Source organism: Corvus kubaryi, unplaced genomic scaffold, assembly GCF_017639235.1.
Source record: "Corvus kubaryi isolate FWS band 111438036 unplaced genomic scaffold, C.kubaryi_AGA036_p1.0 37292, whole genome shotgun sequence".
In the NCBI taxonomy this organism is placed as follows: domain Eukaryota; kingdom Metazoa; phylum Chordata; class Aves; order Passeriformes; family Corvidae; genus Corvus; species Corvus kubaryi.
Window position 1 is genome coordinate 1,681,381 of NW_024581091.1, and position 13,733 is coordinate 1,695,113.

Genomic DNA, 13,733 nt, shown 5'->3' on the forward strand with positions numbered 1-13,733 from the left:
AATTTAACAGAGCTGTTGAATAACTTGTACAACTCAGGTGATTTTGAGAAACCAGAAAACCAAGCCAGCTGCTCACATGCAACCTATGTGTTTCAAGACACTTGGAGCGTTAAAAGCAAGCACCAGCTTCGCAAAACAAGCATGCAATTCCCATACAGCCTGGATGGACGGAAAGGTGTTTGAAGTCAGCATTCATACCTGCTTTCTCCCCATTTACACACCAACATGGCCATTTCTGTTTTCTTGTCGGAGTTTTTTCCTTTCTTCTTTCTCTTCATACTGAGGACACTTTTTCCTGACCCTGTGGAATTACTGCATGTTAGAGATAGTTTTGAACCCTGATGTACATCCTGCTGTGACCAGCCTCCACATCCTCTGCAGCATTTAGACTGGTGTTCTTTGAATCCTCAAGCAACTCCTTGGCACCAGGGGATATCAAGCAAGACAGTTTTTAAGCATCCAGCATCAAGCAGTATCTGCTGATAAAATCAAGGAACCCCTGAACTAGATGTCAACACTTGTGCCTCACAGGGATAAGGCTTCTTGACTTAAGATGGATTAGGGAGCAAGATGAAGAGAGGTTATTGCTGGGACTGAGCAAAGCACCAGGAGATTTTCTGGGTGACAGATTTCCTACTGGCTTTAGCTTATAGCTGCAGAAACTACACTGTCTTTCTCCTCTCCACAGCAGAGCCCTGCAGGCTTCAAGTCTAGTCCCTGTCCCTTGAATACATAATAAGGAAGCCCCTTACTGATTTTCGCCCCAATTTCTCCAGTGTTTTCTAGTGACTACTCCAAGCAGCTTCTCTGGATGAGGGTACATCATGCTCCCAGCATGCTCCCAGCTTGTGAGGGTTCAGAACATGAAGCAAATGCAATTCAGAAACCATCAATAATCATTTGGTCTTAGAGCACTACAGACTCCTGACAGCAAGGAATGAGGCAGTGTTCAGACAACAAGTGCTCATCCCTGCATTCTTCAAGTCCACAGTTAAATATGAAGTAACAGTGAAATGACAAACATGCACCTTGTTTCCTGAATTGCAGGAAAGGGTACAGCACGTACCCAATTCAGATGATGTGCTTCATCAAGATCTAAAATTAGACCAAACCTTAGAGTTCCTACAAGATCCCAAGCCCTACAGTGCTGGAGCTGCAGTGGCAGAACTGGAGGACTGTTCCAATACTCAGCTTGTTATATGGTTTGAAACACACACCCAGAAAAGCTCTTTGAATTTATTCACAACAGAACTCCAGATTCTGATGACCCACCACACTGAACTGCACCAGCTGGTACAGCTGAAATAGTGCTCCTTCCACATTAACAGCAAGCAGAATTTGGGACCACTAGCATTTGTCTCCCCATTTGCTTTCCCTCCAAGTGTAAGTATTTAAGCCCAGCAACATCCATTAATAAATGGACTCTCAGAACACCATTTCCTACCCTCCACCTGTGTATGCAGCTGTTGGATAATAGCCATGCATGAGGCTGTCACATTGCTGCTTGCAGGTTTCTCCACAAGGATTAGGGAAGGCACTGCTGTGTCAGCATTAATGCTCCGCCTGGGCTTCCTGCTGATGTTCTGCAGCACCCTAACTATCCTGGTTGTAGCAAGAGCAGAAATGTTCTCGGTTTATAATATAAGGGCCACAGACCTTGCTTCTACCCTCCAGACATATCCAAGCTAGGATAAGAGCTCATCTTTTCTGGATGCTTTTCACAAAGGTAATTCAGATGAGCCATACACATTCCGGGGTTAGCGGGCACAAGCCCCACTCACACTTAAGGAAGACAGACACCAAAGAGGATAATACTTACTGCACTATCACAATGATAAGTACAGTAATGAAGCTGACGCTTGAGAGCAGGACAGCTACCACTACCAACACAGTCTTTGAGTAGTCTGCCACATCATTCTTCCTTTGAGTCTTCATGAACTGTTCACCACAGCGCTCACCAAAAAAATCCTGATGACACCTGCAAGTAAATATTAACACAAGTTCTTATCAGCTCTTGTGCTGTCTGGAGCCAAGGACACCCACACATATTCAGACCTGACTTAGACATCTTCCGAGTTTCCCATGAATCTCGAGATGCTCACTTCAGAGCGTGTTCATGAAATGCAGTCACTGCTCTAGCACAAGGCTGGTCAGAATTTCAACAAGTCGAGATTAGTTTGGGTGTGATGTTCCAGAAAGACACGCCTTTTCATTCTTTTGGTTTGAGTTTATGACCAACTGATGAGTTCAGTGGCTTGTTATGCATCTCAGATTCCATCATCACTTAATTTACATGGCAGAAAGATTCTCAGTCAAAATACGGCAGGAGATGGATCTATGCCACGTTGACACTGATTTTTCCTCTGAGCCCTCATATGCCACTGGCTCATGGCAATCACACCTAGCTCACAAGGTATAAGTAACTTACTTGCAGGTCACCATCTGGAGATGTTCTAGGTATATGCATTCTCCATGGATGCAAAAGTTTTTGTATTCCATTTCACAGGGAGTCCCTTTCTTCTTGTTTTTCCCTTTGTTTTTCTTCCTTCTTGATTTGCCAGCATTCTTCTCTCCCCCCCTTTTTGCTGGCTTGGGTTTAACCACAGGTTCCACTGAAAAAAGGACACGATGACTTGGTATAAAAGTGCTAGAAAGCACGATTCTGAGAAAATGGAATTAAAGAATTTGGTGACAGCAAGGAGGACCAACGCTGCAGGAGAATCTGTGACCAGGAAGCACAGGATGCAAGTGAGAATGCTGCTGGGCATCTCACACCCAGCACAAAGGCAGCAAGCTCAGCAGCTCATTAAAGCACAACCCTGCTATCCTTACGCCCTGTGCTATGCAGACCAGAGGCAGTAGGAGCAGACGAGCCAAGAGCCACCCAAGATGAAGAGCAGCAGAGATGAAGGACTGCAGCATTTCACAGCATAAGATGCTTGAGTGCAACAGCACAGCTTCAAGCAAGGGCCTGTAAAGAGCAGGGAGTTCATGCTGAGCCAAGCCATCCTCTAGTTTTACATGGACTCAGATACAAGGCTAATAGCTCCACGGCTCTAAACTCTCCATTTGCATCAGTGATGAAAGGCGCTGTAACTCGCTAGATAGTCCTGGGCACTTGCCGAGGCAAAGCAGCTTGCTATCCCGGTTGGCATACCTGTTTCTCCTAAACAACCTGCAGTGCTGTCTTCGGCAGGAGAGAGTTCCTTTCCAGTTCCCTTACTTCATGAGAGATGCTGAGCGCAGGGAAGGAGCAAAGGGAAGAACCTGCGAGTGTCAGGCTATTTATTCTGCCGCTTACTGCTGCCCCTCATTATCTCAATTAAGACAAACCTCTAGAAGGATGTGGTTTAAAATCCTGGTGACTTAGTAGCACTCGGATTTAAGCAAGGCCAATCATGCTCCTTTCGCTGAGGAGAACAAACCAGCCACTGACTAAGGGTCAGAAGCTCCAGAGCTGTCTCACGCAGCAATCAAAGCTCAACAGCGCTAGTTTGCACCAACCTGGCAAAGAAAGCTTTTTGGAAGAACCCACCCCCTGCACTGCTAGCAGTAACACCAGCCCTCGCAGTGCAACACCGCTGCTCAGGAGTAACAGTTACCCAGGGGGATTTAAACAGGCTCTGAGAAACAGCACAGCTATTTACAACAAGCTTCAATTTCGCTCTTGTGCTCTGAAGAGCTAATGAAAATCATTTTTGGATGATTAATATTTTACCCAGAGCTCTATGCATGCAGGCAATCACAACAATAGGGCACAACTGGATCTAACTACTTCCTAACCCTGTATTTCTGGTGCTGAGAGCCCATACAAAGAAACAAGGTGTAGTTCACTGTTGTCTAGACAGATGATCGTTTTAACTTCTAGAGCAACAAGCCTGGCTTGAAGTTACTTAAAAGCAAAAATGCCTTCAGCAACCAGAAGTCTGATTAAAATGGTATGAGCTATATTAATATGTAAACGAGGTGCACAGTTCCTGCAGCAAGGTTTCCTGTGCCTGGAAGTGTGAGCTCACTCCTGACAGTCAAAGGCCCCCGTTCCGTCCCGTCTGACTTGATCTCTAGGTTCGCGCTTTCATAAGTGAGGCTGCTTCCCTTCCTCCCTCTCCCAGGCTCAGCTTGTCAGCTTGATCTCTGTGTCCCTGTCTGCAGGCTGCATGGCCAGGAAAGCCATCCGCAGCTGAATCATAACAGCTTCAAGGTTTATCCACAGATAAACCTTATGCCAAGCAGAAGAGCTGGTCTACAAACCAACCACCTTAGGTAACAAGTCTGGTTTCTGTGCAGTTAAGACAACACTTAAGTCACCAAGCCAGTAGTTTTACAGGCTGAACTGCTCGGTAACACCGACAGGCGCGCTTCCCCTGGAGATCTTAATGGAGAACTTAAGCAAAACTCCACAAATTCCCTCAAGTGACCACACAGAACGTTCATTTAAGAGGTCCTTTAGTCACATTCAAGTCTCAGGGTGTTTCTGCAGGAAAAATCAATAGTCAGATCTGGAGGCAACAGAAGCAGCCTACTCACACCTACTGGGCTTCAAATCACTTGTAGATACCTGGCTTGTACTGCAACTGCACTTAGCCCCAAACCAACAAAATACTCCCGTTCCCACAGTCAGGCGGACTGCTCAGATCTCCTCACAGCTCAGCAAGTGGGCAAATTACAATAAATACACACAACAGCTATTGACAGTGAAGCATTGCCCTAACGATGCTTAACAAACTTTCCTGCGGCCACTTAAGGGATTTAAGTGTCTGCTTTCCCAGGGAATTTCAGTGGACTCCAACCCAAAAAAGCCACCATCGGAAAATACCCAGAAAATTCTTGGAGCAAGACAAACAACGTGATGTAAAACAAACCTTTAGGGCCAAACAGCACCTATAAACTCTACTGATGCTTCTACACTAAGCAGGTGGTCGCTACCTGACCACAGCCCTCCTGTCCGGTTTATCAGGAGATAAAGCCACACACAGCAAGCTACCAGCTAACCTGCAGCCTCCACACGCCCTGGGCACATTCACGCTAGGTTTCCACCCCTGACAGCTATTTCTAAAGCAGCAGCTTCAAGCACAAGCATGTTTTCGCTCCGTACTCCACCAGCTAAGCATAGCAGCGATTACGAGAGAGAAAAGGCGTAAGTTGGGGCTCGCAAGTTGCGAGATCCCAGCCCCAGCGCCGCCGACTCACCTCGGATCAAGTCGTCCACGATGTACTGGTGGACGGGCGGCGCCTCCTCGTACTCCTCCTCATCCTCCTCGTAGTCAGGACCCGGCACGGGCTCTCCCTCGCGGCTCCCGGGCTCCCGCTCCCCGTGCCGCTGCGGCTCCGTCGCGTTGGGCGAGGACCCGGCGGCCGCACAGTTGGCTGTGAGGGGGCGAAAGGGCGCCGTGAGCAGGGGGCAGAGGTGCCGCCACCGAGCGCGGCGCCGCGGGGTCCCTCACTCGCCTCAGCGCTTTCCCGCCAACGGCCGTCGCCGCGCGCGGGCTGCCCTCAGGCGCGCGCCCCCCGAGGGGCGAGCCGCGAGCTCCCCTCCGGCGCGAGCGCGGGCTCCCCCGAGTCCCGAGCTCCCCCGAGTCCGGAGCTCCCCCGAGTCCCGGGCTCCCCCGAGTCCGGAGCTCCCCCGAGTCCCGAGCTCCCCCGAGTCCCGGGCTCCCCCGAGTCCCGGGCTCCCCCGAGTCCCGAGCTCCCCCGAGTCCCGGGCTCCCCCGAGTCCCGGGCTCCCCCGAGTCCCGGGCTCCCCCGCCCCGTTCCCGCACGCACCTGCCAGCACGGCCAGCGCGGCCATCAGCACCGCGGCCCGCATCGTCCGTCCTGGGGCGGGGGGCGACAGAGACACTGAGGGAACGGGGCAAGGAGTCGCCGTATCACAACAGGTGCCGGCGGCGCGCAGCGCTCCATGAGGAACCGCCTGCCGCCGCCGCCCACTTTATGGGCGGCTGGAGCTGGGGGCGCGGACGTGGAGCGGCGTCAGCGGGATGGGGCGGAGCGGGGCGGAATCGTAGAATCCTGGAATCCTAGAATGACAGAGACCCAGAATCACAGAATCACGGAATCTCACAACTTTTTTTGCTGGAAGGGACTTTGAATACCACCTCATTACACCCCGTGCCGTGGGCAAGGACACCTTCTACTAGACCGGGTTGCTCCAAGCCCCGTCCATCCTGGCTTTGAACGCCTCCAGGGATCGGGCACCCACGGCTTCCCTGGGCAGCCTGGATGCCGCGCGGGTCACGGCGTCGGGGACGCGCCGGGTTATTGCAGGCACACCTGTCTGTCGGCTGGCTCCTTGCTCCTTGCTCTCCATGCGTCTCCCCGAGGAATGTTTTCCAGCGATAAACCCGGCCGTCAGCACACTCCCCCCTCCCCCCCCTCGCCTCGGTGGTTGCGTCTCTCTGAGCGGCGCATGAGTAAGGGCTGAGTAAGCCGTGGCACCCACCGAGCAGGGACAAATGTGCTCCTCGGGGGCACTGCGACTCTCAGCTGCCCCGGCAGAGCTCCCCGGAGGGCACCTCCCGAAGGCCACCTCTCCGGGCTGTTGTGTGAAGAAGCAGGAAGCAGACCTGCTGTAGCATCACAGAATCACCAAGGGTGGAAGAGACCTGTAAGATCACCAAGTCCAACCATCAACCCAACTGTAACCCCTAAACCACTAAACCCCATCACCCAGCGCCAGATCCAGATGCTTCTTGAACACCTCCAGGGATGCCGAGTCCACCACCTCTCTGGGCAACCTATTCCAGTGCCTGAGCACCCAAACAGTGAAAACATTTTTCTAATATCTAATCTGAATCTCCCTTGTCTGATCTTAAGGCCATTTCCTCTAGTACTCTCACTGCACGCAGAAGCGACCGGGTGCTCCACATCACTACAACCTCCTTTCAGGTAGTTGTAGAGGAAACTGTTGTTTTGAGGGAAGAAAAGCTGGGACAGCAGGTTGTAATGTGCTGGTCTAGCATGGGAACCCAGAGAAGCCCAGGGGGTCAAGGATGAAGGGACTGGTACCCCCTTGCTCCGGTCCCACGGTACAGCAGGGTAGGAGGGCAGTGGGTGGCAATGCTGCGTTGTGAAAGGTGGATCTGGACCTTCTAACTGAGAGAGGACAGAATGTTACTCACAGCTCAGGAAGCTGACTGAGCCTTTGCTCGATGTGGCAGGGATCCAACTCATTCAGTCACTGAACCTTCTCCCTTCTTCCACAGGCACACACGGTATGTGGCTCCCGGTGTGTCCTTGCCAGGTCATGCCAATCCCAAGAGGCAATGCCCAAGAAGTCTGGAAAAGAAGATGCTGAATCACTCAGATGTTAACCTGACACAGACAGCTCCAGCAAACCTTTGAGAGGCCTTTTGTGCATGGTGCAATTGAAAGTGTCTGGCATGAGCTGATAGCTTTACTGCTGGGGTTTATGTTGTGTTTCCCCTTTGTTGCCTGTCCTCAGAGGTACAGCAGAGAAAAGGCAAATCCTGCTCATCACTGCAACCCCCAGTCAGAGAGCTCCGCAGGCAGTCAACAAGCAGCTCCTGGGCTGTTTGGGGGACAGCCAGAGGCTTCACAGGGCTCCTCCTTTCCCCCTCAGACTGGGACTTACCCTTCCCGCAAGACCTCCGTCAGTCTCAGGGCCTGCAGTTCACAGAGGTATTTGCATGTGAGGGGAATTTTTCCAAAGGCAGAGGCTTTGGGGCTTGGGGTCTCTTCAGCTGAAACATGGGGTTGGTGGTTTGAGAATGGCCAAAGTGAGGTTTGTCAGCCAGGAATCCTCCCTCTGTCCCTCTCTTCCTCCCTCCTGCTGTGCTCAAGGCTGGCTTGCTCAGACAGGCACCACAGCTTCCCTCATGAATTTTCTATTTTTCAGCTGTTAAAATGAAATATTTCTCTTTTTTTTTTTTATCAGAGATTAACTGGAAACATTTTAATTTTTTTAAGTCCAGTTTGAGGAATATACTGAGCACTGAACATTCCAGCACCATTTGCTGCGCTTGGCAAACTGCTGAGCAACTGGAAGAGGCTCAGCGGGGGAAAGGTTGAATGCCCCAAGTGCAATTGCCCGTGTTACCTGCACTGTTTAGAGACCAAACACGGCATATCCAGTGGCTGACTCACCGTGTTCCCTCTCTTCTCCAGTCTCCAGCTGATAGCTCCATCTCCCTGACTGCCAGCAGCGAGGATTTTGGCTTGGCATGCTTTGAATTTGTCACTTCATCAACTTCCTCCTGCTACTCCTGTGACCTTGAAGAAGAAGGGGCAGCTTGGCATCGACCAACACAACTCCTCCGAGTCCAGAATGTGCAGCAAGATGGTGATGGGTACCCAGTTATGCACAGAGAGGTTCTGGTGGGACATCAGGGGAGTTCTTCCCAAATGGCAGCATCCTGGCCAAGCCCTGCTTGGCTGTTTCTTGGAGAGAACACTCTCCAGAGGCCACATGTTTCAGGACATTCTGGGTGGGATTTCCCACAAACCCCAGCTCTTCTTTGTGCTGTGAAGGAAAAGGCATTAAACCTGGCCGTTGCCCTCCTCCAGGGCTGGAAGGACATTTGGACTCTGTCTCCAGGATGATGTTCCAGAGGATGTCCCCAGGTGTGGTGCAAGGAGGAGAAGCCTTGAGGGGGGCTGCAAGGCTCACCCCCCTGGGCTGCCCCACTGCAGCGAGGCCTGCGGGCAGGTTGCTGGGGCTTCAAGGGCAGGGCTCACCTTTGGGAAGGTGCTGGTTCCCTGTGGATGCAGAGTGCCACCTACTGAGCCACCGCTCGCTCCCGGCAGCACCTGGGGTTTTCTGGCAGGACACCCCGGCTGGAGCTGCTACTCGGCGAGCCCTTGCTCTGGCTGTTCCATGAAGCTGGTCCCAGGGAACAGGGAGGTGCCCCAAAGGCTGGCGAGCCCAAATGGGTGCAGCTTAGAGATGAGCAGGGAACCTGTGCAGGGGGCTGCATGCTTGGGCACAGCCAGAGCCTTCTCTTGGCACCTGCCCTGAGCCAAACCTGGTTCTTCATAGGCTGGCAGTGAAATGAGACAAGATGGGTTTGTTCAGGAGCCCGGCTAGTCCTCCCTGGGCCTCAACCATCATTTTGAAAACCTTCAGCACAACCTGTGCTCAGACAGCACGTGGCAGCACCCAGCGCAGGTGACACTGGTGACATCTCTTTGCCCCTCTGATGGCTGTCCTTTGTGGAATAGGGGGTGGCCAGCATGCATTCATCTCTTCCCAGCCATGCCATGATGATCTGGAGCATAGGCATGGACTTGTGGAGGAGAAGTGCCACTCACGCTGACAGCTGCCGGGCCTTGGCGGAGCACACTTGGACATTGTTTCTTCCAGGAGAGTCTGAGTGCCTACTGAGATCTTATTATTCACTCTCTTTACTTTTGATAAACCCCCCGAGAAATGCGTGAAGGGAAAGGAAGTATCAGAAATACCATCCCATTAATTTTCTTCACTGACATCAAATGTTTATTTTGCAAGGGCGGGCACAGCTGACCTGGTGTTTGAACATGAGTTATCCTTTCTCATCCATCCAGCTGAGAACAGGTGGAAAAGAGTAATGACTCAAACCGGAGTGGTGTCTGTCTGGGCAGCTCACCAGACTTTCACTTCACTTGTGAGCTGCAGACACCACTATCTGCTGCTATCAGCAGCTCACTCACAGGCAGGGAGGGAGCTTTGAAGTGAGGCATGTGTGACTCTGGTTCCTGCTGATGTAAATCAAGACTGCTGCAAGTGTGTAGCCAGGGTGTTGGGGAGGAAGGAAGGAAAAGACCTGGATATTGCCTTTCTTGATATTGGTAGGGTTTGTTGGCCTCTGAGACATGCAGGCGTTGAGGCGGCTGTGCCTCCCTGCCGAGAAAGCCCTCAGCAAAGAACCCTTTTCCTAAGATGCTGATATTCTCCCTGTGTTCCAGTCCTATCCTGGAGACTTAACTGAAGCAGGGATCACATGACCAAAACTTGTCCAGAAAGGGAATAATTAATGTTCTGTTCCCCCAGGAAAGTCTGCCCAGTGCTCTGTGTTTTCAGTCACTCCGCTATTGAGCATGTCTTTTGGAGCATGTCTAAGGAGGCAAACCAAAAAGAACACAATCTGCTGGCCCTGTGATGACAAGATTTTGTGGAATTTTCTCTCACTTATACCAATACAAATGAAAAGACAGTCCCTCTTGAAAATCTAAGGGGTACTTTCTCAGACAACATCAACTCCAGGGATGCCGAGCATCCCTGCTCAATATGATGAAACATGCAGCAGTGCTAAGGAGTGTGATGCTACGAAATCCCAGCAGTGGGGTTTTCCACTTGCTTTCCACAGGCTTTCCTGAATGGCGGGCAATGGGGAACGCAGCCTGATCATTTGCAAAATACCCTGTGCTATGTCGTGGCTCCAGTCACTGCCTCTCACTGGCACTAGGCAGAGTTCAGCAGGACATGCCAGGGCTTGGTTTTGCTTCAGGGATGGGTAACGTCCTGCAAGCCTGCCCAGGACAGCTATCCTGCCACCTGTTAGGAAGATTTTTGGGAAGTTGCCTGCTGTTAGCACACTGTCCTGGGCTCCAACTGCTCTGTTTTACACAGCATGCACTGAACATCTCTCCTTTGACCAAGCACATACTCCAGCACTCAGCCGCTCATTTTTGTGCAATGGCTCGATCTGCAAATGCTCAGGGGCACATTCTGACCCCAGCAATAATTTTAAGGGCCTGAAGCCAGGACCTGGGTGAAGCAATACTGGATTTACACTAGAATGGGGAACTGTCCCTCAGCCAACAACCTTCTCTAAAATACTGCATCCTGCCGTGCTGCAGAGCACTGAAAATTGCTGCCCTTTCTTCCATTTTCCTGGGGCAATTTGCAGGAACTTCTCCCAGGACTCTCTGAAGAGGGCAGGCTCGTGGCTCTCCCCACGTGCACCCCAAGCCAGGCTCCTCAATGGTTCCCCAGTGCAAACCCACCCTGCTGACCCCACTGGACGGAAAGGGGAAGGTGCTTTAGACGGGAATCTCTAAGGACACAAAGGCTCAGCTGTTGTAGCCAAAGCCTGACTGACACTCATTTACCTGGCAACATTACTGTAGCCCTTTACCTTCAGAATGACAATGCTTTACCTGCAGTGCACATTATTTTACATATTCAGCTTACCATACCACTGTTACATGAGCAAAATCATCAGATCATCTCTCTAATGTCTCCAGTATCGCAGCTCAGAGCAGTGCCTGGCAGAGGAGAGCACTCAGCTCATCACCTCCCAAAGGTGTATGGAGCTACTGGATCATTCTGCAAGTGCTCAAAAAGTCCTCATTCTAAAGAGAAGAGAAAAAAAATGTTAGAATGTGAAGCGTGCTCAAGGTAGCAGAAGCTGTGGGAGTACTGCTGATTGAGTTTGGAGACCACCCAGCTCAATCCCAGGATGCACTGATTTGGAGACCAGGTACAGTTATGTGGGCAGGATGGCTGGTGGAAAAATGATGTCTATACTTGGGAAAATAGAGGAGTTTTTGCTCTAGTGTCTTAGAGACTGAGCTGAAGAAGCCAGAGCAGAAATCTTCAAATTAATAAAAGCCTCCCCAAAACAAAATGCTACTATATGGTGGCATAGATGGAGTGGCAACAATCGGGGGTTACTTTTAAGGGTCTTGGCCATGGAAATCTGGCTGTCCTAAAGCATGGTGGTGGTGATGGAAGCTGCAATAGGGATTCTGACTTAGTTTGTTATATCCCTTTCCCCACCTTGGGGGCTGGGGTGTGATGTCACCTGGGAGATGTCTATTACAGCTCATTTGACAGCAGAGACCCTGTGAGCAAATTGTACAGCACTGCCCGGCTTGGGGGAATGCAGCTTCACATGAGGACTGGGAGCATGTGACAGAGACTGTGATATTTCCCCCCTACCTTGCACATTATTTCCAGTTGTGTCCCGAGTAGCAGAGAAATAAAGGACATGTGAGGATTGTTGGGGAATTGTCAATTGTCCCCTGGAAGTGCAGCTTAAGTCTTAGCTTTTTTGCTTTGAGATCTTCCTAGTGCCTTCCCATCGGTGCATCAGGTGGTGAATTTTCTTTACCTATTCGAAGTCATTTGGTATGTGAAGAAAAAATGAATCACAGGAGAAGCCTACAGCAATTAGCAACTCCTTTTCTCTCACCTTTGCCATTGTTAAGTTTTTTCCCTAGAACAAAGCCCAGGCAAAGCTTCCTACGCACAACAGTGATTACGTACATCACTCTGGATTTTGATTTTTTTCACAGGCCATGAGCAAGCAAAGAAGCTCAGGAGAACACTCCATTTCACAGGCATGTTTGTTATGCTCCCTTGGAAATCCCATTGTTTGCTGGTGCTGCCTGCTTTTGGCTACCGGCGCTGTGCCCTCGTGACGCTGGCTGCCTTGAACTGCGCCGGGGTGCCAGCAAAGGGGCATGAAATTTGGCAAATTAGAAAGGTGCCGCTGGAATCAGTCAGTCCTGGTAGCTGGAGCATTCATGGCAGCGTGCTGAAGCCAGAGTCAGTGAAAGCTTTGTGAGCTGCTTCCATCTGTCAGCGGAGCCTGGGCAGGTAGAGCACCTGGTGTCCCCCCTTCCCCTCGTGTCAGCTGGTGCCCTCCCTTCCCCATGTTTCACCTGGTGCCCCCCTTGCCTGTGTGTCAGGTGTGTCCCGGCAGCGTGGGGCCAGCAGGTTCCCAGGACAGGGCTGCTGAGACACCGCATGAGTAAGGGCTCATTTGCATGAAGACTGCACGCTCATGCTTCGAAGGAGGTTCCCCAGGCACAGGCTCATTTCCTCCTGTAGGTAGGTTTGCCTTCATGTAGGAAAAACCCTATTCCTGAAGGCCTTGGACAGGACCCAGTGTACACTGGCACGCCACGATGTCATCCTGGCATGTTTGGGTCTGCCCAAGCCCGACTGCAGGGAGGCACATGCCACCCCTCTGGAGCAAAGCCCAGTCTCTGCTTTGAGGTGCACTCAGATATTACACTCCCAAAGCTGTGCTTTGCTGACAAGAGGTCCCAGCACACCTAAAATGTCTCTCAACATCCCCAGTGCACCAGTGTCTGCATGGTTCCTCTCCTTGTAGGCTTCACCCAGGACGTTTCAGCAGGAGCAGAGGTCTGCTTCAACAGGGCGGGAGAAACCTGGAGGTGGCAAGTGCAGGGCTGAGAGCTCAAGTTGCCTGGGACTAACATGTTTCTGTGTAAAAAGAGGGAGAAAATTCAATGGTGTTTGACTACAGTTAAATTATTTTAGGATTTAAAGACATTTTATCTTAACACACGCGAAATAGGCCACTAAGCATTGCAGCCATCTTTCACTCCCATTAGTAGAGTGGTGGCAAATAAAATAAAAAAACACTTAAAAGGAACTGAGCTGAAAAAAATGCGTAAGACTGTATGAAAATTCTGAACTGGCCATACAGTGAAAATTCAAGAATCACATTTCAAGTATCCTGACCCCTGTGAATGCCAAATTCTTCATTTTGCAGGTGTTAGGCGCTACACATAAAGCCACAGAGGAAGTAGCTTCCAAAACACTTTGTTTTGGAAGAAGCTGAGAGGAGGAGAGCTGAGGTTGCTCGGTGCCCTCTTGGCCTGCAACAAGTGGCCTTGTGCTCAAACTTAAAATGCCTCCACAAAAGGGATTTTCACCTGGCTCTGTCCCAGCCCCACTGCTGAACACAGGGTCCATATCCCCCCAGTGTGTGCCCTCAGGGACCGAGCCACCATGCCTGTGCCCGTAGCCCTGGGGGTGGTTG

General features: G+C 51.1%; 1 protein-coding gene across 1 annotated transcript; it reads right to left on the reverse strand.

The window, feature by feature from the left end:
- Positions 1-201: 201 nt before the first annotated feature.
- Positions 202-5,914, reverse strand: AREG (amphiregulin). The gene is made up of 5 exons (XM_042026963.1): positions 5,764-5,914; positions 5,191-5,367; positions 2,429-2,612; positions 1,820-1,978; positions 202-301 (listed from the first exon to the last, which is right to left on the reverse strand). The coding sequence occupies exons 1-5, from the start codon at positions 5,804-5,806 to the stop codon at positions 214-216; spliced, it is 651 nt and encodes a 216-aa protein (XP_041882897.1). The 5' UTR covers positions 5,807-5,914; the 3' UTR covers positions 202-213.
- Positions 5,915-13,733: the final 7,819 nt, after the last annotated feature.